The 22182-nt window shown below is 33.9% G+C and overlaps 1 protein-coding gene across 4 annotated transcripts; it reads right to left on the bottom strand.

The window, feature by feature from the left end:
- Window positions 1-396: 396 nt before the first annotated feature.
- On the bottom strand, window positions 397-5252 carry LOC110822967 (E3 ubiquitin-protein ligase RGLG2-like). Of its 4 annotated transcripts, none has more exons than XM_022053196.2 (12): window positions 5056-5251; window positions 3917-4233; window positions 3465-3549; window positions 3244-3384; window positions 3044-3157; window positions 2859-2956; window positions 1926-2005; window positions 1680-1785; window positions 1437-1564; window positions 1164-1341; window positions 945-1001; window positions 397-867 (listed from the first exon to the last, which is right to left on the bottom strand). In XM_022053196.2, the coding sequence occupies exons 2-12, from the start codon at window positions 4154-4156 to the stop codon at window positions 787-789; spliced, it is 1308 nt and encodes a 435-aa protein (XP_021908888.1). In that variant the 5' UTR covers window positions 4157-4233; window positions 5056-5251; the 3' UTR covers window positions 397-786. The 4 variants fall into 4 exon arrangements, with proteins under 4 accessions (XP_021908888.1, XP_021908887.1, XP_021908889.1 ...); XM_022053195.2 differs by having other exon boundaries at window positions 3917-4179; window positions 5056-5249; XM_022053197.2 differs by lacking the exon at window positions 1164-1341 and having other exon boundaries at window positions 3917-4179; window positions 5056-5252.
- Between the last annotated feature and the right edge of the window lie 16930 nt (window positions 5253-22182).

Below are 22182 nucleotides of genomic sequence, written 5' to 3'. Positions count from 1 at the left end.
AGACACCATATTATGACAAAATAACATTTTATAATTTAATGAATCTTCCACTTATTTAGTGAGATAATCAAGAGATTACTTATGATTAAACTCTTCACAACTTACCAATGAGTATTATTTCTTTAGTATGAATGGTTTATTAGTCTAGGCATGAATATTCTTAGTTGGATATTTTATTTGATCTACTGGATTTATGTTCTTGATTAAATAGTTAAGTATTAAAGCTATTCACAGTTTCAAAAATTTGCTCCCTGGTTAATACAATGCCAAAATACACACCCCTATTGACAAAAACAAAGGAATCACAGACTCAAAAGGAATTAGTTATGTTCATAAAGGACCAGGCCTTGATCATTTAACATTCCACGAGAAGAGTACACGAGTAACAGGCATCACTTTGAGGATAACGGAAACTCATTTCATCTCACGTTATGTACATATTCAAATAACATTGCCAGCTTCTGGTGTGAGTATATCCAACAATGTCATTTGAAAGCTACAAATCCAGGCCACTTATGATCTATGCCATTTTCCAGAGCCAATAGCGAGTATGTTTCCTTTTCATTTGGGAGCAGAGAAAAATGAACCACAGTAAACCATATAAAACAGGAAATTGACACTAAATATAATGGAACTTCTGCATGAACAATCAGAAACAGGAGATATGTACAGACTTTAAGGAGTATCCCTATCTGAAACTGCATGTAGTCATTACCAAACCATGCTCGGAACGAGGCTTGTAGGAAGTTCAAGTTCTATTAGCAGTTTCACAGAAGAAAGTGCCATTTAATAGAGCTTTATTCTAGTGCCAATGGGGCTTCGGCAAATAGGGCATAACTGAAGATCTTGTCCACAGTCACAACAAGTCTGCAAACCAATAAACCCATTACATTCTTCCAATCCATGCTCTAAGTTGCAGAAAAAAAAAATGCACATATACATACCTGATGCCCACACCCGAAAGCCATGTCCTTTGGACTGGTAAGGCAAATAGGACATACCTGTCAAGTTCACATCAAGAGAAAATCTAAGGTTGTATCATTTTGCTTAATACATTAGAGATCAAAAGTATTCATTATTTTTAGACCAGAACTTGAGGCTCTTTAATCAGGAAAGAGCAATTTGAAATGCCAATTTCCACAGAAAGAGGAAACTTTAAGTACATGATTGTCAGAAGCAGAACTTGCAGGCGGTGCGGTGCTGACGACTCTCTCACGTCTACCAGAAGGGGCACTAGGACTAAAACTACTCATATGAGAAGATTTAGAAGAGGTGAAAGAAGATGTAGTGTAGCATGGAGGGGGAAGAGGAACTCTGTCAATAGCCTTCCCTCTACAAGCACTGATTTAGAAATAGGAAAGGAATACAGACACAAGTAAAAGTTTTGTCGACGTCAATATAGTAGAAGCTCACACTTATGAGATTTAAGTTGTTACCCCAAAATACCCAGCTCTAGTGTTGCTTTATATTGTGAAGGTATTTCCATTAGTGCTGCAAGAGCAAACTCGGCTTCTTTTCTAGACCTGTCTATATTCTTTGACATAATTTCTGAAAAATTTACAAACTACAACAAAAAGGGGGTTAAGCACTGAGTTAAGCGCTGATAAAGAAGATAAGAACCTCCACAGGCCAAAAGATAAGGATGAAGCAGAGATGAATGCCTCCCTGTTATATCTTACCTGAAAATTATCAAATGCTCGAGCAGGGATGTTATCATCAAATTCCTTCATCATGTCCCATGGCCCATCTCCGACCCCAACTAAGATTATAGACAAGGGGTACTGACTGCAATTAACAAGCGTATTTGGACAACAAATCGGAGAGTTATTCAGAAAAGAAAGATATCACTACACAAAGAAGCAGCATAAACATTTTTTTTAAAAAAAATAGAAGTATAGCACAAAGAAGCAGCACAAACAGTTTACCTAGCTTTTACAATTGCTTCAACAGTGTTTTTTTCCTGTGGGCTTAGTTGGCCACGTTCAGTATCAACACTCCTTGTCACCTATGACAAACACCAGTTTTATCAATATAACATAAGCAACCTTACAATATACTAGCAGTGTGAAACAGCTATTGCTGATCACTTCTTGCACCCAAAAACATACTGCTAGGTGACCTAATAGAGTACTGTTTCTACACCTAATACCTAAAATTCCTTCATTATCTTCGAATGTAGAAACTGATACAGGACTTTGGCATTTACCTTTATTATTACTGTTCATTTAGTTCCATTATTTTAGTAAGATTTCTTTTTTACTTCTTGGTTCTGCTTTAACTACTTACTCTTCAGTCTGCTAGGAAACTAAGCTGAGTTATTTTAAATCATTTAAATCATTAGAAACTTCAAGTGAACTTGCAGAAAAGTCAAAACAATTTGCTATTGACTGGGAAGCTTTGTCGAATATCTTGAATTCTTCTAGCCAGAAGTTTTATTTTCTAATTTGTATCATATTTCTCAGACATCAATAGATGCAGTCTCTATGTTCCTAATCTTATGATGCTAGTCTGCAATGCAAATAACAGTAGTAATTACTTATGTGTTACCTCTTTAATGCTCAGTTAGTGGTTATTTAAGTAAATTCTGAGATATAGCCTTTGCTCCTAAAAGGCACCCTGGATGAGATATAGTAATGGCTAAAATCAAAACAACAACCCAACTTTTGATATTATGAATTCAAATATAAAACATCATAATCTAGGGTTTTCCTGTATACAGCAACAGAAACATGCAAGAAAATAAGAGAACGCAAAAAACCAAAAAACAAAGGAAAAAGTAATTGATCTCCACCAAAATTTCTAAAAATAAATCAGAAGATTTCATAATTGATTATGAAACACAGGTAGAGATAAAGCACCTGCCCATCTGCTATAATCAGTAACACATGGTACTGGCCACGACTTTGCTCAACAATCGTAATGGCCATTTCGATGATAGGAGCAAATGATGTTGGCCCTGGTAAAAGGAAAGAAAGTAGGAGGTTCATAAATGTAGAAACCAACCCAACCCATATAGAAATATAGAGAAAAATGAGATTGCAACCAGCAAGCCGTAGTTGAGGAACTAATTCTCTATATCGTCTCAAAATCTCTTCAAACCCATTACAAAACCTCTCATCTGGATAAAAACTGAACACTTCTTGGTCATGAGTTGATGCTGCCAATTTGTAAAACCAAATTTTATATTTAATGGTTAAGATGATGAAATCAAAGAGTAAAGAAAAACCTTTTTTTAAGAAATACCATCTCCAAATCCAAAGCAAGGAATTAGGTTATCTTCATCAAAGGACGACAATGTTTTTCCAATAATGGATATTGCCTGTTCATAGGGATTTTGATCATCTCCAATGTGATGTAGGCATTTTCTGTTGAATGACCTTGTGCCTAATATAGACCCAAGTAAAATATGTTTCAGTTTCACCATTACTGAACACAGAACTCAAAAGCAGCAAACAAGATTAAACCTGTCCATTCATTGCTCTTTGTGAAATCAATACCAACGATCAGATTAGAAGACTCAAGGCCAGCACGTGCCAGAGCATCAGTAACCTAGGGTGGAACAGAAATATTAGGGAAAGACGAGTGCTTTCTTGAATGGACAAATAGTTGTGAGAAAAGATATTGTTATTTAGTCATTGGCATGACAGAATTTGTCATGCATTCATCAGGAGCAACAGAAATATATCAAAACATACTCTTATTACTCAAGCCCTTGTTTTTTAACTCGTGCTGCATAATTCTTTGATGCAAAAACCATTTCTCTCATGTCAAATAGTAGCACAGCACAAAACTTTCTAAGTAATCAAACCCTTCAAAGGTCATTGTCAATGAGGAAATTCTCAACAGCGAAAATGAAAGTGAGCATATTGGATCTTTTGCAATGAATACCAATTTGTTCCCATAGAAACAACTATACCTGCTCCAGGCTAGTATAGTTATCATCTATTTTAGAATACTTCCTCTCCAGCCTCCTTCTCATATCTGGAGCCTGACCACCATAGCCTTGAGGGAAAGGTGCATAATGCTGGGGTTGTCCATAACCTTGACTTGGTTGACCATATGGCTGCTGATAGCTGTGATGATTCCATGTATATGAAGCAGACCCTACCGATGAAGTTTGTCGTGAAACTGAGCGTTTTGAAGATCCACCACCCATAGATTCTACAATTTATGGATTTTCTGTAGCATCCAACAAAAGCAGTTCATAGTTATACGAAGTGGATATCTTTACGCCTGAGAACCAAAGTTGACATCATGAATTGCATCTCAAAACATAATCCATCGCATGCTTGAAAAGCAACAGAAATTATAGAAACTTGCTTCTCAAATGTCAATAAAGCGAGGAATTATAAAGCAAAGAACTTATCAAGCAACCAATTTTGTCTATTAGTACAGACGATTGACATCTGAAGACTGCTTTCAAATGCATAAGATAGCAGTCATATTGACCAATCCAGCTATATTGATACTTGATAGAAGCTCTTTATTTAGCAATTTTCCTAGAAAACTTCCAAAGAGATTAAAAACACAGCTGAAAAAGATGAAACCCTTTCAAAAATCTGAATACTCAACGTGTTATATGCCAAATAAAACTGATATATGCATACCGGTTGACTGTGTTGGCGAAGTAGGTGCAGAAACACCTGACGCCAATTTACATTCAGACCAAGGAATGAATGTCATACATCCTCTTCCAATTGTGGATTTTATTAATTCAAAAAGGCTAATGGAGCTTTATGCTTATGCATCCATCACCAAAGTCAAACAGTTTCAAGTTTGAGTATGAATCAGTAAGAAATGAACGAAATTTTTTTAAGGAAAAAAATGTGAGGTGAAATCATTCTCCTTTTAATACTCAACCAAAAAAGGCATCAAATTTAATACATTCAAGCATGAGTAAATAAAAAAAAAATGCATGTAGCTAAATTTGCAGAGATCACAAATTCAGAAGCAAATCCAGTTTAAAACCCACATCATCCAAATTCAGAACCAACATGGGAACCGCCGCCCATCCGAAATAAAGAGGTGAAATCATGAAAAATAAACTTAACGTACCGTAGACCTACGAGTTCAGTCTCAGCTAGACCTGTTCTTCATTCTGGTGTAGAAGGAGGTGGATAGGAAGGAAAGGAGAGAGTTCGTCGGTGAGCGGAGGAAGCGGGCAATGGTTCACGTTTTGTCGCCTTGTTGGGAAGTAAAAGCTGGCTTTTCTTGTCGTATTTCTAGGAAGTTTCCTACCCTTAGCTCTACTCTAGTTATCTAGTTAAGGCCAGCATTTTTTTAGTACATCATATTATCATATCAAGTTTATTTTAAACAAAAATTAAAATTAAAATCTTTTTCTTAAATTAAAATTTAAGTAACTTCCAAACAAAAGCCAAAATAATTTGATGAATATATTTTAGAAAATATATTAACTTAATAATAATAATCTATCCGAAACATCCAAGATCTAATTGGGTTTGGATATTTGGTTTAGATACAAACTAAAGATAATCCAAGATGTATGTTTTTGTTGAAAACAAAATGCATGGAATTAACTTATTTTATACTATCCTTTTTTTTAATTTCAAATTTTGACAAATTTATTTAGTAATTTTAATTATATAAAAATTAATTACTAGAAGTTTCTTATAAAAATGAATTTATGGTGGAAAGAGTTTTTATCTCTTTTAAGTTGAAGGGTATTTAGATATAATATAAAAAGTAGGCTATTATTACCAAAGATAAAATAATTGATTTCTACTTAATTATAATCTTGAATTATCATATATACTAATGAAATGAGATTCCTAATCATGGACTGATACTCATTAAGGATGATTACAACTTCAAAAAATGACCAATAGCCGTTAAATTCATGTATTTTTTTATATATACATTGGCTCAAACGTGATATAAAAATACCACTTTTACAGTTTTTTTCTTTTAATTATTAAAGACAAATTAAAAGGTGGTTAGTAATGAATATGTAATATAACGAGTTCGGAAATTAGTCTTGGAATAGTAAATTTTGATTTTCTTAAATAATAATAATAATAATAATAATTAAGTTTTTTTTTTAATTTAAAAGATGCAAAAAATAATTATTATTAAGAGAAATATATACATTTTGGATACTTTTAAAACAAATTTCATAAATCAGGATCAAACTGTAAATAAAAAAAGGTACATTTGAAAAAAAATTAAAAACAGGAGTCAATTTGCAAAAAGAAAAAAAAATGAGCCACGTGGATGCCCAGTCAGGAGCGCACCGAATCGCTACACGCCACGTGGTGACCACATCAACTGGGCTCCACACGAGAAGCCTATGCTAGCAATTCGTACGCCAAAAAGATCAGGCAGCCCGTGTCCACTCCCACTCGTCCAAATGGCCTAGATCAATTCTCTGAGTAAGCCCGATCGAAAAACACCTGTTGCCCCACGCAAACTAGAATAGACGGCCCAGATCGATTCTCCGCATAAGCCTGATCGAACAACCTTTCTTAAACCTCTCTTCAGTCAGCCCTAAACCCTAGCTGACACAGGGTTACCGGAGAAGAAGAAGAAGGGTGGTCGGAGGAGAGCTCAGCCACTAGAGAGACGCTCGCGCCACTGTATCGGAACACGAAAATGTGTCAATAAGGTCAAATTTTTTTCTTGTTCTTCTCATTTCTCCGTCCTTAGCTGCCTAAACCATTTTCAATGCAGGATAACCGAGAGAAGTCGCAAATCGCGAGAGAGGGACAGTGGAGCTTGGCTGAGCCGCCGCATCGGAGAACGAAAATCCCTTGTAAGGTTAAATTTTTTCCCTACCTTCTCCAAAAAATACCCCTTAACCACGATTTAAATAAATTTCCATCAGGAACCAGCCAGAATTGGTTTGGTCGAGAGGGAGAAGCGCCGGAGAAGGAGAACTAGGTGGCAGAGCTCAGCAGCGCCGCTGCGCTGGAACCCTAACCCGACCTCTAGTGAGTTTTTTTTTTTTTGCCTTTTTCACCATTCTTTATGTATTTTTATGCCGTTTTGATGTGCATTTCCAAATTTTACCAGGAAACCCAAGAAATCCAATAATCGGGAACTATCGCGAACCGTAGTGAAAAAAGCAGTGTCCTAGACACTGACTCAGAGAAAGAATCCCTCAACATTTTCTTCTGTCACGGTTAAATTAAAGTTTAATTAATAATAAATGAAAATTTTTAAATAGTTTTGCAATTCCTTAATTGATTAAATATGGGTTGTTGATGGAGCCAGTAATTGATTTGTTTACGTTCGTTACTAGCTTATTTGTGTTGCCTATACATTATTTTTATCTCTATTTTTATTTGATTTTAATTGCTTATTTTTATCTCATTTTAATTTGTTTTACTTTATTTTATACTAGCCTATTTCCTTTTAATTGGCCTAATTCGTTCCCATTTTTCTTTTGTTAAGACTGATACATTAATCATGCACCTTGATTCCTAGAAGGGTACTTTATTGCACTTCATTTTTACTTTCTACTTTGTTAAATTCCACCTTGAGTTATCGTTTTATTTTATTATTCATGTTATAGCAATATGTGGTGTTTTTATTCTATTATGATATTTTAATTCACTTTTATTTAACAATTTTATCCCTTAATAAATTTTAAAGCACGAATTTTGCTTTTTTGTATTTTTGAAGTATGGGTCTTGTGTATTAATGAGGGCTAGATAATAATGAAAAATATACATGCATAAACTAATGTCGTTGAGTAAAAAGGCTTATCAGGTATCATGAAAAAGAGTGTACGGACTTGGTACATAGGGTGAACCTTACCGTGGACGTTACCCTCAGTCGTATAGGACTAGGAAGTCCTATACCGGACAGGGTTTAAAGTTTACAAATTTTGTTCATATTGGACAGGGTATTGAAATAGTTTTTAGTTGTGGTGCCCATTACTAGATGGAGTATGGGGATGGCAGATTGATTTACAAAAAAGTGTATGTATCCACATGTAGCAGAGATCTCTTTAGGCCTCTAGCAATACCGGTGGAGAAAAATAAAATGATAGAGTAGAGATGAGTATGGTAAGTAGCCCGACTTTGGGCAAAGAGTGAAGAATCGAATGTTACATGCCTATTGGAATGTATGCTATCTATTATTAAATTGTCATTCTGATTTTATCTTAATGTATGACATCTGAGAAATTACTAATTAGGGAAGAAAATACTAACGCTTCAGTGAAACAGATAATGAATGCACTAATATAGATTTTATTAAAAATATGCTATGTTAGTCATTTTATATTTTTTACAATCCTTTGATTTTCTGTATTAATGGTAAGGCGTTGATATCCTTGCTGAGCTAGTATAGTTCACCAATTTCTTATTAACCATTTCAGATCAGAATGACTAATACTTTGATTCTAAACAGCAAGAGACCAGCTAAACAATTACCTCTTGCCACTTCGTCAATTTCAAATAGAGGTTAATAATATTTACTTGTTAGTGGTTTTTCTTGTTGCAAGTTCCGAAGCATTCCCATAGCCCCTATTTGGGTGTTTTAACTAAATGTACAAGAAATGTAATCTTTGAACCATTAATTCTTTGGCTAAATAAAGGAATTCAGTATTATTATTATTATTACTATTATTATTATTATTATTATTATTATTATTATTATTATTATGATTGGTCCAAAATATTTGAAATCCCTGCTAGGGGTTTTGGGCTTTTACAGTTGGTATTAAAGTCGCATTTCTTCGAACTGTTCCTTACACATAAGGTTAGAATAAATTTAATACAATTAGATTCTCAACTATTGTCATGTAATGTAGGTAAGGAAACATGAGGAGAAGAAGGCCCCCACTAAATAGAGGAGCCCAGGAGGGATCATTTAGAAAATACGTTGAGTGGCTCTTCGAAATGCTTGAGAGACTGATTTCTGCCTAGCAGGCTAGGAAAGAGATGAGGGAGTTACCTAATCCCCCTCCACCCCTACCATAATATGAACCATCTCCACACCGAGAAGATCCAGTACCCCCACGGTACAGCTAAGTTCCTCCATAGTACCATCCGACACCTTTGTGGTATAATTTAGTGCCTCCACCATACAATCCGGTGCTGCCACAGAGCCACCCAATTCCTTCCTAGTATAATCCAGTTCCCCTCCAGTAAGACCCAACTCTGACTACGATGGACCCAGATTATATCAAGAGGTATAAGAGACTTAACCCATCTAGTTTTGCAAAGGCATCCACTTTTGAGGAAGCTGAGTACCGGTTAATAGAGACAGAGAAGGCATTTGCGACACTTGAGGTGATTCCTGAACATAAGGTTATCTTTGCCATGTATATGCTCGTAGGTGAGGCAGGGCATTGGTGGCAACTCAAGTAGGTTACTCTACCCGCTCCAGTTACTTGAGAACAATTTTTGGTAGCCTTCAATGCTGAGTACCTTTCAGAACATCTCCGACACCTAAAAGGAATAAAGTTTGCGCAGTAAGTCCAAGGATATTTGTCAATATCATAATATACTCAAAAATTTATAGAGTTAGGTCAGTACTCCCCTGAGAGCATGACAAATGAATGTAGGAAGGCAATGAGGTTTGAATGGGGTCTTCGTCCTGAGATTAGACAGTAGCTGTATGTATTTGAGCTTGACACTTATTTGACAATCTTGGCCAAGGCACAGCTAATCGAGAGAAACATCTGTATTTTTCCCTCAACAATGGGTAGTTAACTCCATGCCCACAATTCTGCATCGCAAACCACCACCTATTACTCTAAACCAGCAGAACAAGAGACCAAGGCCTTCACCTCAAGCTCCTCCCCATACTCCGATAGCAAGACGTGGTAAGATTTGCCAGCACTGTGGCAAGGATCATAGGAACTGACTTTGTTATCGTCTCAACAATACCTGTCGCATATGCGGGAGTGCCCAACATTAAGTGAGAGAGTGCCTGAAGAATCATAATTAGGCCAGACCCAAGGTCTAGGGCAAAGTCTACACGCTCATCTAGCAGAATGTTGAAGCCAACCCAAATGTGATTCAGGGTATGTATACTATCTGCAAATATTTTGCACATATTTTGATTGACATTGGTATTTTGTATTTTTTTGTTTCACATGCTTTTACTCAATATTTAAATGTACTACTTGAACGTCTTGATTCTGTATTGATGGTGTCTGCACTAGGAACAGAATGTAACTGGAAAATGTTATATACAAATCTTGCATCATAAAAATAGTACGTAGGGAACTAAGCCCAGATCTAATAGCACTAGATACAAGATATTTTGATGAAATCCTAAGGATGAACTAGTTAGCAGCGTATCATGCTACTGTTGACTATTATCACAAGAGGTTTGTATTCAACATTTCCAACAAAAAATCTTTTACTAATTAATAAAATCTCAAATATTATTAGCACATGGTGGTAGTATATTGAATTCAATTGTATGCCATTAACTTAACTATTCCTTTTTCTGCAAGAGGCAAACCCAAGGAAGAAATTTGCATATAAGATATCCATGTTGTTCGAAACTTCCCAAATGTATTTCCTGATGAACTACCAGAGCTGGCAGTAGATCAAGAAGTAGAATTCACAATTGATCTTCAGCCTAGCACTTAACCCATCTTTGTTATCCCATACCAAATGAGTCGTGTTAAAATAGAAGAACTGAGAAAACATATTAACGAGCTACAGGATAATGGTTTCCTCTAACACAACATATCTCCTTAGGATACCAGAGTTATGTTCGTAAGAAAGAGCGATGGGACTTTGAGACTGTACATAGACTACAAAGAATTGAACAAAGTCACAATTAAAAATAAGTACCATCTCTTCAGAGTTAATGACATTTTTTATCAGTTACAAGATGTCCAAATCTTCTATAAGATTGACCTTTATTCAAGATACCATCAAGTAAAAATTAAAGCAAAAGATATTCCTAAGACAGCCTTTATAACCCATTATGGACATCACGAGTTCCTTGTCATGCTATTCGGATTTACTAACACACCTGCAATCTTTATGGATTTTATGAATAAGATCTTCATGCCATTTTTGGATTAGTTTGTTATAGTTTTCATTGATGATATCTTGTTTACTCTAAGAACAAAAAAGAACACGTTCAACATTTGACCCAAGTCTTACAGACTCTCAGGGAGAAGAAACTATACATAAAGACGAGTAAATGTGAATTTTGGCTTGAGCAAACTTCCTTCCTGGAACACATAATATCGAATGAAGGGGTGTTAGTGAACCCCGACAAGATTGAGGCAGTGATGGGTTGGAAATAATTCACTACGATCAAGGAAGTTAGGAGTTTTTTGAATATGGCAGGTTATTACCGCATATTTGTGAAATGATTCTCAAGAATAACAGCCCCCTTGACACGACTCACCAAGAAAAATATCAAGTTTGAGTGGAATGAGGAATGTGAAAGAAACTTTACAGGAACTGAAAAGGCGATTGACTACCACACCTATGTTGGTTCTACCAAATGAAACAGGTGGGTACACAGTATATAGTGACGCATCCTATCAGGTTTGGGTTGTGTTTTAATGCAACACAGGAAGGTTATAGCTTATGAGTTTAGACAATTGAAAAATCATAAAAAGAACTACCTCACTCACGATTTAGAGCTTGCCACAATTATACACATCTTGAAAACCTGGTACCATTACTTGTATGGAGAGACGTTTAATATTTATACAGATCATAAGAGCTTGAAGCACATATTCACCCAGAAAGACCTCAACATGTCTCAGAGGTATTGGATAGAACTTCTTAAGGATTATAATTATAAGATCTTGTACCACTCAAGCAAGGGCAATGTGGTGGCTGATGCTCTCAACAGGAAGAGTGCAGGTATATTAGCTCATATGATAATCTCAGAGTGCAAAATGATAAAGGCCACGCAGTAGATACAACTCCAAGACTTAGAATAGACCACATATCTAGCCCACTTAATGGTTCAACTTGAGCTAATCTAGAGGATCAAGGAGGCCCAGCTGGCTGATTCTACTTTACAGCCTTTAGAAATGATATATTACTGGGTTTAAAAAGAGGTATCATGACAGAAGCTCATAACTTGAAGTTCACCATGAACTCAAAAAGTACCAAGATGTACCAAAGTATGCAGTTCCGATTTTGGTGGAATGAAATGAAGAGGGATATTGTTGATTTTATCTCAAAATGTCTTATTTGCCAACAAGTTAAGGCTGAGCATCAACGGTCAAGCGGTCTATTCCAACCATTGATAAATCGAGAATGGAAATGAGAGCATATCACTATGAATTTTCTAATGGGATTGCCCAATGCACGTTTTGGTCATGATATAATTTGGGTAATAGTTGATCGATTTACTAAGTCCTCCCACTTCCTAGTCATTAGAGTAACAAACTCCTTGGACAATTAGCTAGAATTTATATATGAGAAATAGTCAGGTTGCATGAGGTTCTAGTAATAGTGGTATTAGACAAAGATCCCAGGTTCGTGTCCAGGTTTTGGACCAATTTTCAGCAACTAATGGGGACTAAATTATCACTCAGTACGACTTTCTACCCTTAAACGGATGGGCAATCAGATAGAACTATTCGAACACTAGAGGACATGTTCAAGGCTTGTACCCTAGATTTTAGGAGACACTAGGATGATCATTTACCCCTGATAAAGTTCGCTTATAACAACAGTTACTAAGCAAACATCGGTATGGCTCCGTAGAAGTATTATATGATTGAGCATATATATTACAGATCTGTTGAGAAGAAGTAGATGACATTAAATTATTTGGCTCAGACCTTGTAGAGGATACCACAGCAAAGATTGCCAAAATCAGAAAAAATATCCAAACAGCTTAGAGTAAATAGAAGATTTATGTGGACACACGAAGAAGGGATTTAGAATTCGAGATAGGTGATCAAGTCTTCCTTAAGGTCACCCTCTTAAAGGGCATCACTAGGTTTGGGAAGAGGATAAAACTGAATCCTCAGTTTATTGGATCGATCAAAATTTTGGACAAAATCGAGATGTCCGCTTATAGACTAGCACTGTGACCATAATTATCCAAGGTTCATTATGTTTTTCATGTGTCAATGTTGTGCAAGTATATCCTGATCATTTACATGTGTTTTCTTATAAGCCTCTTCCACTATGGGACGATTTTTCGTACAAAGAAGCACCCATCAAGATCTTGGACCGAGCTATTTGGGAGTTAGAATCAGAGTTCAAGACTAGGTATCCTCATTTATTTGACTAAAGGTAGTAATTTGGGGGGTCTAAATTTTTTTTAGGACGAGAGAGTTGTAACATCTCGAGTTTAGAAATTAGTCTCAAAATAGTGAATTTTGATTTTCTTAAATATTAATAATAGCTAAGTCTCTTTTCTTTTTATTTAAAAGATGCAAAAAATAATAATTATTTAGAGAAATATACATATTTTAGGCACATTTAAAAATAAATTTAAGAAACCAGTAAATTGTAAATAAAAGGGGGGCATCTTTGAAAGAAACTTTAAAAACAGAAAAAAATAGACCACGTGGATGTCCAGTCAATAGCGCAGTAAATCGCTGCACACCACATGGCGGTCACGTCAACACGGGCTCCACGTGGGAAGCCTACGCTGGTAATCTGCATGCCAAGAAGATTGGACGGCCCGTGTCCACTCTCGTGTATGCGAACGACCTAGATCGATTCTCTGAATAAGCTTGATTGAACGACTCCTATTGCTCCATGCAAACCCGAACGGATGACCTAGATCGATTTCCTAAATAAGCCTGATTGAACGACCTTCTTTGCTCCACATCAACCCAAATGAATGGTCAGGATCGGAGAAAAAGAGATATTTAAACATCTCTTCAGTTGGCCCCAAAACTCTAGCCGACACAAGGTTACCGGAGAAGAAGAAGGGCGGCCAAAAGAGAGCTCAACCGTCAGAGAGACGCCGACGCCACCATGCCAGAACCCCAAAATGCATTGGTAAGCCCAAATTTTTTTCTTGTTCTTCCAGTTTCTCTGTTTTTAGCTGCCTAAACCATTTTGTGATGTAGGATAACTAAGAGAAGCCGCAAACCGCAAGAGAAAGACGATAGAGCTTAGCTGAGCTGTCGCACCAGAGAACGAAAATCGCTGGTAAGGCTAAGTTTTTCCCCTCCTTTCTCTTAAAAACACCCCTAACCATGATTTAAACTAATTTTCACTAAGAATCAGCCAAAATTGGTTTAGTCGAGAGGGAGAAGCACCAGAGAAGGAGGACCAGGCGACGAAGCTCGGCAGCACCGCATCAAAACTCCAACCCGACCCCAGTGAGTTTTTTCTACCTTTTTCACCATTCTTTACGTATTTTTATGCTGTTTTGATGAGCGTTTCCAAATTTTATCAGAAAATCCAAGAAATCCAATAACCAGGAACCGTTGCGAACCGTTGTGAAAAAGCGGTATCCTGAACGCTGACCTAGAGTAAGAATCCCTCAACCTTTTTTCCTATCACGGTTTAATTAAAGTTTAATCAATAAAAAAAAAAAATTTAAACAGTTTTGTAATTCCTTAATTCATTAAATACAGGTTGTCGATGGAGCTAGTAATCAATTTGTTTACGGTCGTCACTAGTTTATTTGTGTTGCATATATGTTATTTTTATCTCTATTTTTATTTGATTTTAATTGCTTATTTTTATCTTATTTTAATTTGTTTTACTTTATTTTATACTAGTCTATTTTCTTTCTGTTGGCCTAATTCGTTCCCATTTTTCTTTCGTTAAGACTGGTACACTAATCACGCACCTTGAATCGTGGAAGAGTACTTTATTGCGCTTCATTTTTACTTTCTCCTTTGTTAAATTCCACATTGAGTTATTGTTTCATTTTATTATTCATGTTATCACAACATATGGTGTTTTTATTCTATTGTGATATTTTAATTCACTTTTATTTAACAGTTTCATCCCTTAATAAATTTTGAAGCACGAATTACACTTTCTTATATTTTTGAAGTATGGGTCTTGCGTGTTACTGGGAACTAGATAATAATGAAAAATATGCACGCGTAAACTAATATCGTTGAGCAAAAAGGTTTATTGGGTATCATGGAAAAAAGTGTATGAACTTAGTACATATGGTGAACCCTACTGTGGACGTTGCTCTTAACTATACGGGACTGAAAAGTCCCATATCGGACGAGGTTGGGAGTTTATAAATTTCGTTCATACCAGACATGATATTGAGACGATTTTTAGTTGGGGCACCCATTATTGGACAGGCATGGGGACAATCGATTGATTTATAAAGAAAGTATATGTATCCATGTTTAGTGGGAATTCCTATGGGCCCCTAGCGATACCGATAGAAAAAAAATAAAATGACAGAGTAGAAATGTGTATGGTAAGTAACCTGATTTTGGGCAAATAGTGAAGAATCAAACGTTACATGCCTATTGAACTATATGTTACTTATGATTAAATTATCATTCTAATTTTATTTTAATGTATGACACCTGAAAAACTACTAATTAGAGAAGAAAATACTAATATTTTTAGCGAAACAGATAATGAATGCACTAATATGGATTTTATTAAAAGTATGCTACGTTAGTCGTTTTATATTTTTTACAATTCTTTGATTTTCTTTGTCAATAATAAGGCAATGATATCCTTACTGAGCTAGTATAGCTCACCAATTTCTTATTAACTATTTAAAATCAGAATGACTAATACCTGGATCCTAAACAGTAAGAGACCAGCTAAACAACTACCTCTTTTCGCTTTGTTAATTTCGAATAGAGGTTAATAATATTTACTTGTTAGTGGTTTTTCTCGTTTCAAGTTCCGAAACATTCCCATAATTCATATTTGAGGGTTTTAAGTAAACGTGCAAGAAATATAATTTTTAAAATGTTAATTCTTCCGCTAAATAAAGGAATTTGATATTATTATTATTATTATTATTGGGTCAAAATGTTTGAAATCCTTGCTAGGGGATTTGGGTTTTTACATAACAATTTTTTGATTTTTTTGATTTGATGAATTTAAATGTATTGAATAGTTAACTATTTTTTTTGCTGATATTTTGTTTTATTTGTAGAAAACTGTGAGTTTGAGTATTTTATGCATTGAATCAAACATGAAGAAAATTTTCACAAATTTTTTAATTATGAAAGACGAATTAGTTGTTGAATAATAAATAATTTTTCAATTTTTTTAATTTAATGAGATTGTAGATTTGAGCTGTAATTATGTTTTATGTGTTTTATTAACTACAAATTATATTTGTTAATTAATAAAATTTATAAATTTTATTTAAAAAAAATTAGTGATGAGTCAACTATGAAGTTGTTTAACAATGAGTAAAAAAAACTAATATTTTTATATTACTGGTATGGGGACAGATCAAATAATTTTGGAATATCCATAAAGAAAATGATATTTTAGAATGCTCATCTTTTTTATTCTTCTTGCTTGCTGACAAAGACGAAAATGATTTTCTGTGATAGGTGATGTAATTCATATGACTTTTAAAACATGAAAATGATATTTGATAATATAATTTGTTTAATAAATACTCAATGATAATTGGAAAATCGAAATAGATACACAGATAACGTTATTTCCCTTTTTTAAAAAAAATTAAGAGAAATTAATTATTGATTAATGTTTAGATTTAATTTTGGCATTAATTGTAATATATAATTAGAATATAATCTATGATTTTTGAGTTACTATCATAGTATGTTATACTTTTACGAAAATTCATACAAAATATTTTTAAAATATATATAAAATATTTACTAAAATAAATATAAAATATTTTTTAAATATAAATAAAATATCTATAAAATTAAAGTTACATCAATATTCTTAAACTAAGTTTTTTAAATTTTAATTAAATTTTAATAGTGAAATATATATATATATATGGACATGGTGCATCTAATATTTTCTTAATTTAGTGTACTTTATTTAATTTTATTAAGAAGAGTACTCAAAGTAAGTTTTGTAAATTAAGATCAAATTTTTTTGAACATATATATACGTATACATGACGAATTTAAAATTTTATATTAAAATATTATTTATGAAAATCAAACTCGGATAAGTGTATGCACGTATCTTATTATATTTTTAGAATAGGCCTTGAGAGTTTTTTTAAATCTAAAGAAAGTCAGATTTCGAGGTTATACCACATATAATCTTTTATTTTTTTCCTTCTTACAGTCTTTATTAAAATTATTATTTAATTTGTACCTTTTTTAAATTAATAAACTAAATTTATTAATTTGTTCTCACAGTTTCCTAATTTTCTTTTTTTGACCGACTCTGTGTCTCCTTTTTTATTCACTAATATGGGATATTTATGTAATGTTATTTATATTTAGAAATATACCTTTTTTAGGCAAAGGAATAAATGAAAAAACATATTTCTGAGCAGATTAAGAATCAAATCCGCATGAATGAATAACAATCCAAAAATATATTACAGTGTTATATTTTTCAAAAATTTCACAGATATGAAATATTTATTATCAAATAAAATAATATAATATACATACCAGGAAATTGTCAATTACATATGAAGTAAATATTGGTAAAAAATTTACATGAATATTTTTAAAACTTTAAATTTTTTCTTTCCAAATCAGTAAGTTTTCATTTGAAACTTAAATATAGTTTTTGTTAAACTTTTCTTTTAGTTATGAACATAATATTTAAATAATTTAAATTTTTATGCAATTTTTAACAACCACACATCTAAAATTCTCATAATGCAAGTCTCATGCATATTAAAAATCTAAAAAATATCTAATTTATGAATCTACATGTATATATATAGATGTACGTATATGTAAGTACTGAAAATCTTTTTTTTTTTTTAAAAACAAATACTCAAAATAAATTGGTAGCTTTCACGTAAATATTAATTTCTTAAATTTTTTATTCACATAACTGCTCAAAAACTAATTTTTTATTAATTCCTTAATTCTTTTCGTATAAGCAAAAATCATTGTACCTTTGAAGTCCCTCCCAAGTGCCCTGATGACAGCCCATCCATGTTTACCCAATGAAGTGTCAACATTTATTTTTATTATTCTTTCCAGCAGTGGCATATATGATGTTTGATTTCGGGCCAAAGCATTGTGTATCATAGGGTGATCTTGCATCTAACAACTCACTATACATCCTCTCCAATTTAATTTCTGAATAAGTATATGATAAGTGAACTGTTTATGATCTTATAACCATTTATTATGAGCACACCATAATCCCCATCGCACAAAAATAAACCAAATCAGTGACTGAATATGAGTGGAGGATATATGATTCACAATCCAATTCGAGAATAATTTTCTCACTATTTTCTTCATGTAATGGACTAATTCGCCATACTATAGAAGCAGGTATACATGTGTACAGAATATATTTAAGTGCTTCTTCAACCTCACCATACATAGAGCAAATTGTATCCACCACTATCCCCTTAAGTTTAAAGCTTGTTGACACCAAGATTATTATCCAACAAATTCACTATGAAGTGTTTTATATTAGAAAGAATGGGTGTATGTGATGGAGATCAAGACACAACTCTTCATGTGTTTAGAATATGTTCAATTGCTTCTTCAACCTCACCACATATAGCGCAAATCGAATCCATCAAAATTCCTCTAAGTTTAAGGCTTGTTGACAGCGGAATTATTTCCCAAAAAATTCTCTATGAAGTGTTTTGTCTAAGGAAGAATAAGAGTATGTGATGGAGATTAAGACATAAAACATGATGGAGTATTTGTGCAAGGAGATGAACATAATGTGAGCATAACTCAAGATGCATATAGGCCACATGAGACGAATATCACTACGCCAAGTGAGCCACTCATTAGATCAGAGGCTAAGAGACTCAAGTGGCCCTTTCAAGCTTGTTAACTAGTTAGAATTTGTCTTTGACTAGGATTCTTTAATTGAACTATTGTGTATTCCTAGTCTTTAGGAATAAGCTAGTTGGTTCCTATTTTGTTGCTTGTTATCTTAATCTTTTTTGTTACATGTATCGTTTAAAAGGAGTTGTACTTGTTGCAATAAAACTATGAAAAGTTTCCTACTTTTTATGCCTACAAGTGTTTGTTAAAATTTCTTTTAAATATTTTCTCTATTTTTCAATCTTAGAATTAACAATTAGTATTAGAGCCACTTTGAAACATATGTGCAATAGGTGAGGAAGAGAAAATTACAATAATCTGGCGAGGGAGACAAACAGGAGCTGATGGCAACTAAAGCAATATTTGTGCAGGCAACCATTCCACGCTTTGATGGTCATTATGATAATTGAAGCATTCTGATGGAAAATTTTTTGAGCTCTAAGGAGTGCTGGAATGTTGTTTTTAGTGGCTGAAATTGTGTTGATGTAGCAGCAAAAAGAAGAACATGAAACATCAAAGTTAAAAGATCTCAATACAAAGAACTATCTCTTCTAAGCAATTAATCGATCTACCTTTGAGATAATTCTTTGTAAAGGCACATTCAAGGAAATATGGGGCTTACTGAAGAAAAAGTATAAAGGGAATGCAAAGGTAAAGAGGGTGCAGCTCTAAGCACTTCATGCAGAATTTGAAGTGCTACATATGAAGACTGGAGAATCAGTAGATGATAGTTTCTTTAGAATGATGGAAATTGTGAATCAAAGGCGTATTAATAGAGATAAGATAGAGGACGTGATGATTGTTGAAAAGATTATGTGATCTTTAACAATAAATTTTAATTATATTATTTGTTCAATTGAAGAATCTAAAGATCTTAACGTACTTACAATTGATGAATTGGATAATTTTTTGAGAGTCTATGAAAAGAAATTGATCAAAACTAAAACAGAGCAGCAAACACTGCAAGCAACAACAAACAATGTTTCATCAAACAATAAAGATCGAGGAACAACAAACAAAGACTGCAGACACTCACACAAGAAATCTGGAAGCAACCAATCATAATAGAAAGTAAGAAACTGTGATGTCCATAACTCATCAAATCTCAAATCAACAAACAAGTCAAGAATTGCCATATGTGTGTATTTGACATTTTGATTTGGATAAATCCTTTTGTAATACTATGATGTTTAGTGATAATTCTAAAGTTTCCATGATGGGAAAGGGTAATGTAAAAATTTGTACCAAAGAAAACTCTAATAAAATAATTTCAAATGTTTTCTTTGTTCTAGATTTAAAGACCAATCTAGTAAGTGTTGCTCAACTTCAAGAGAACATATATGAGATTTTAATTAAAGATAGAGTTTACAGTGTTGAAGATGAAAAATTGGGCTTGATTCCTCTAGTCAGAATGACAACAAATCAAATGTTTTCATTTTATCTTCACAACACAACTTCTTCATGTTTCTTGGTAAGATCGAAAGAGGTGGCTTAAGTTTGGCATTTCCAGTATGCTCACTTAAACTTTGGTGGTTTGAAAACTATGCAGCAAAAACAGATGGTGATAAGACTTCCATAATTTGATAGTGATGCGGAACTCAAGATCAACCAGTGTGATTAGAAACTCACACTATTTCATTTAAAGACATTAAATGAATTGATCATTGCTACTTAACCCACTATTAAGAATGATAGCAACTAAGGTAACTGAAAATGAAAGAAACAGAATGAAAAAACGCTACAAGGTTGTACCTTGATAAATAGATCAACTTCTTACTCAACAAGATAGTAGAAGAATCTCTCTTGAAAAAAAATACTCTTAATATTGTTGCGATAATTTCTGAATCCCTTACAATGAAAACTTGGTAGCCTATTTATAAGCTTAGTCAAGTAAATAAAAAAAAAATCAAATCTCTTAATTTAATTTTCAAATAAACAGGAAATAAATTAAAAATTAAAAATTAAGCACTAATTTTCTAACTAAAATAGATTTAGTATTCCACTTTAATTAAAAGAGATTGTGGCCAAATTAAGGAGGTTGACATGTTGAAATAAATTAAAAATTAAAAGCTAATTTCCTAATTAAAATAAATTTAGTCTTCTCTGTAACACCCAAAAAACTTTATTGATTAATTTGTAATGTGAACCCCAATTTATTCGAGTCTTAAAGCCGTTTAAACTCTTTGATATTTTGTATTTTAAATTTTGGATGAATTTCATATTTTAGATACGTATTATTTGATTTAAATAATTATTGAAATTATTTTATTTATTTTATTTGTTCATAGATAATTTATGTTTAAATTAATTAAAAAGATTTCAAGGAAAAAATAGAGGAAAAAAAAAGCACAGAAAATCCCACGAGAAGGATCCCGCTCGTACGGGTGCGACCAGCACAAGACGTGTGCATGTGCGCATGTCCCATCCGCGTGGGGCGCAGTTTGCATGTGCATCTTATTGCGTACAGACGGGTATGCGATTCTGCGTGCCCTATGCATGTGCTGTCCTCGTGGTAGGCCTGAGCGTAGGAGGCTTGTGTGCGGTAGGCCTACGCGCAGTGCCCTTCACACAGTAGGCCTGCGACGCGTGGCAGGCTGGGGTAGCGTGCATTGCCTCGGGCAGTGCAAGCTATCCCCTTGGGTGTCATGCATCGCTAGTTGGGCGGTGTGCCGTTGTCATTTGGGTGACGTGCTATCGTCGTTTAAGTGGAATGCCTCTAGTTTTTGCACCATCGTCACATCGCGTCGGTCACATCTGTTAGTCGTTAAATGCCATTATTTCACTTTGACTTTCTCTCTCTTCACTAGATTTTATCACTTAGCACAAATCTAATGATCCTTATTTTCTACAAATATGGACCCTCACTCCACCATTTCTTCATCACTTCCACTTCATTCTTCCATCTACCAAAGGGTTTTAGAGAGAGAGGGAATAATCTAGAGAGAGAATGAGAGGAGAAAAAGAAGAAAACGCGTAGGAAACACCAAGGTTTCGGTAAAAAAATTAGTATTTACTGTAACGGCCCCAGAATTTTAAAATGAAATATGTGTATTAAAAAGGTCAAATACGGAAGCGTAATAAAAATTTTGATTAACATCCCTTACACTAAAACAAAAAACGTGCTCAAAGTATAAAAGAACAAACTAACTAAAAGAGAAACTCGAAAATAAAAGCTATAAATATAACTACGGAGTCTTCAGGCGTCCCCTTCGCCGTCTTCCTGCGGAACGGGCTCGGGAACAATGTCTTCCTGATCTGAAATGATTAAATAAGGAATGAGCTACACCAGCCCAGTAAAGACATCACACTATCTCACCGTCACGGCGGTAAAGGTG

The sequence above is a fragment of the Carica papaya genome, chromosome 9 (genome assembly GCF_054855325.1).
Source record: "Carica papaya isolate Zhongbai chromosome 9, ASM5485532v1, whole genome shotgun sequence".
Taxonomy (NCBI): Eukaryota; Viridiplantae; Streptophyta; class Magnoliopsida; order Brassicales; family Caricaceae; genus Carica; species Carica papaya.
This window is presented reverse-complemented; position numbering and strand designations above follow the sequence as displayed.

Bases quoted from the DNA above. Each gene is read 5' to 3' on its own strand.
- LOC110822967 (XM_022053196.2), bottom strand. From the start codon at position 4,156: ATGGGTGGTGGATCTTCAAAACGCTCAGTTTCACGACAAACTTCATCG. The intron at 3,385-3,464 runs GTTTAATCTTGT...GGTCTATATTAG, and splicing joins AAAGAGCAATGAATGGACAG to GCACAAGGTCATTCAACAGA. The intron at 1,342-1,436 runs GTAACAACTTAA...TTTCTAAATCAG, and splicing joins CTAGAGCTGGGTATTTTGGG to TGCTTGTAGAGGGAAGGCTA.